Raw genomic sequence first — 2,448 nt, forward strand, 5'->3', positions numbered from 1 at the left:
AACATTTTTCAGCAAAGAAATTGTTCACATCAAGCTGAAGGCAGCAGAGGCGCCAGGAGATCGCTTGCCAGTCCACGAGTTTCAAGTCCTTCTAATTAAACATTTTATCTCTTAGCTTGGCCTTGACGGGCGTGGCAGTGGTGCTTTCGGTGGTGGGCGCGGCGCGGGCGGCTTCCTCGCCTTTTTGCGATGAGCGCCAGACCATCGTACACCTGTTCGAGTGGAAATGGGCCGACGTCGCCAGCGAGTGTGAGGACATCCTCGGGCCGGCGGGCTTCTGCGGGGTGCAGGTCTGTTACTATTATTCATAATATAGGTACACAGAGTAACTCACACACACACATCGATTTTCATTAGACCAATGGCCCCGAATGATGAAACCCGCCCCCCCCCACCCCCGTATGCACGATTCTGCTCCTGAATCTGAATCCAGCCAAACTGGTGTCGTCTTGCCTGAAGGTGTTCCCTCCCGCAGGTGTCGCCGCCGCAGGAGCACAGACTGATGCCGGAGCAGCAGTGGCAGCAGCGGTACCAACCCGTGTCTTACCTCCTGGATTCTCGCTCCGGGTCTCGGGCCGAGTTTGTGGATATGGTGGTCCGCTGCAATGATGCAGGAGTCAGGTGAGTCATGCACATTGATAGTGCACGGCCCTTGTTGCTGCTTTTCCGGCGATATCATAACGGCAATCCTCGCTCCTGCAGGGTCTTCGTGGATGCCGTCATCAACCACATGGCGGAGCAGCACACGGAAGGATACGGGTCCGCCGGCAGCCATTACGTCGCCGACAACTTCGACTTCCCGCTTTATCACGGAGACCAGTTCTTTTCTCCCAAGTTGAACTGCCCTTCGCTCGATGGTGAGCCTTTTTCCGTCGGCTGACAGAGAGAAGCGAAAGATTACATACAGCTTTTGCCCTCATTCTTCTTTTAATCATGGAAAAGTCCTAATCGCGAATATCGACATAGATTACCTCAGTAATTATTCATAACCACAAATTATGATAATTGACAGAAATTATTCTTGATTACGACATTTACCAGTTTGCCTCCCTCTTATTTCCCCCTTATGTCTCCCAGTACAGTGAATTTCCCATCACAGGAACTGTGAGCAATTATGGGAACGAAAACGATGTGCGTGATTGCTACCTAGAAGGGAGAATGGACCTGTACACGGCGGAGACGATTGTGCAGGACGTGATTGCTGACTACCTCAACGACCTGCTAGATACGGGCGTCGCAGGCTTCAGGATCGACGCCGCCACTCACATCTGGCCAGAGGTATCTATCGGGTACATTCGGGACCTACTGATCGGTGCCAAACACGCCGTGTTCTCTCTTCCACTATATTTTCTCTCACCAAGTTGAATTGATGAATTTTCCGACAGGATTTGGGCTACATTCAGGCCAAAACCAACAACCTGAGTGAGGCTGCTGGCTTCCCCAACGGCGCCAGGCCCTACTTCTATTATGACGTCATCGCGCCCGGGACCGCCATCGCTCCTGCGGACTACTTTCACCTTGGTGTGTGACTCGTCTGGATAACGCTAGTGTTTTTGTGAACACGAAACGTGGTGTTATGAAGTAAAATTAGTTGTCTGTTAACATATCTTGCATGTGCACTGGCTTGCGTAAAATGTATACAGCTGAATAAGGTTATATAATGTGTAATAGAGATTACACTTATGTAACCTATATGCCAAAGTTCTTTGGTATCATACAGAATTCGGTAATTCTGATCTATAAGGATTTGTGGTATTTGGTATGGGTAAAGGGAGGTTTGTCTGTACTGTAACGTTACCAGGTGGCGTGACGGAGGCGCAGTATGGCAAGAAAGCAGCATTGGCAATGAACGACTTCTCGCTGCTAGAGAACATGTACGACCCTGCATGGGAGATGGCACCTCCCGCGAACGCCGTCGTCTTTGTGGACAGCCACCTGAGCCAGCGAGACAACTCCATTCCCGCAGGTGAGGCATGAAGTTGATTCCTCTTGCTTGCAATTCACAGACTGGTTTTGTTTCTGCTTACCTCTCCTTTGACTTGGGTTTCATGATTTTCTGAATTGAGTTTTTTTTCACAACTGTCTAACTTTCATTTTGCATGATCTGTTCCCCTGTCGTCTGTCCCATTTCGTCTGTTACCGTGAACTGCTCTGACTTCCGTTGACCTTGCTAAGAGCGTCGATACCGTCGCCTTCCCTCCAGACGAACTGGTGACCTTCCGCAGTCCGCGGGAGTACCGCATGGCCACGGCTTTCATGCTGGCCGACGACTATGGCCTGGCCCGAGTCATGAGTAGTTACCAGTTCGCTTCCGACGACGAAGGGCCACCCACCGACGCCCTCAACAACACGCTCGACGTGATCACCGACGCCAACGGTGACTGCTTGGGCGGGTGGGTGTGCGAGCACCGCTGGCCGCCCATCATCAACATGGTCAGTCTATAAGCT

At 51.3% G+C, this 2,448-nt stretch overlaps 1 protein-coding gene across 1 annotated transcript in view; it reads left to right on the plus strand.

Annotated features, from left to right (window-relative positions):
* LOC119594267 overlaps positions 1–2,448 on the plus strand; it is a gene marked incomplete in the record, with an annotated part of 40,083 nt that overhangs the window by 1,644 nt on the left and 35,991 nt on the right. The window contains 7 exon segments of the mRNA XM_037943333.1: positions 116–290; positions 476–621; positions 703–857; positions 1,100–1,278; positions 1,386–1,521; positions 1,802–1,966; positions 2,204–2,433. Coding sequence (XP_037799261.1) covers positions 116–290; positions 476–621; positions 703–857; positions 1,100–1,278; positions 1,386–1,521; positions 1,802–1,966; positions 2,204–2,433 — 1,186 coding nt within the window.

This window comes from Penaeus monodon, chromosome 33 (genome assembly GCF_015228065.2).
Source record: "Penaeus monodon isolate SGIC_2016 chromosome 33, NSTDA_Pmon_1, whole genome shotgun sequence".
Taxonomy (NCBI): Eukaryota; Metazoa; Arthropoda; class Malacostraca; order Decapoda; family Penaeidae; genus Penaeus; species Penaeus monodon.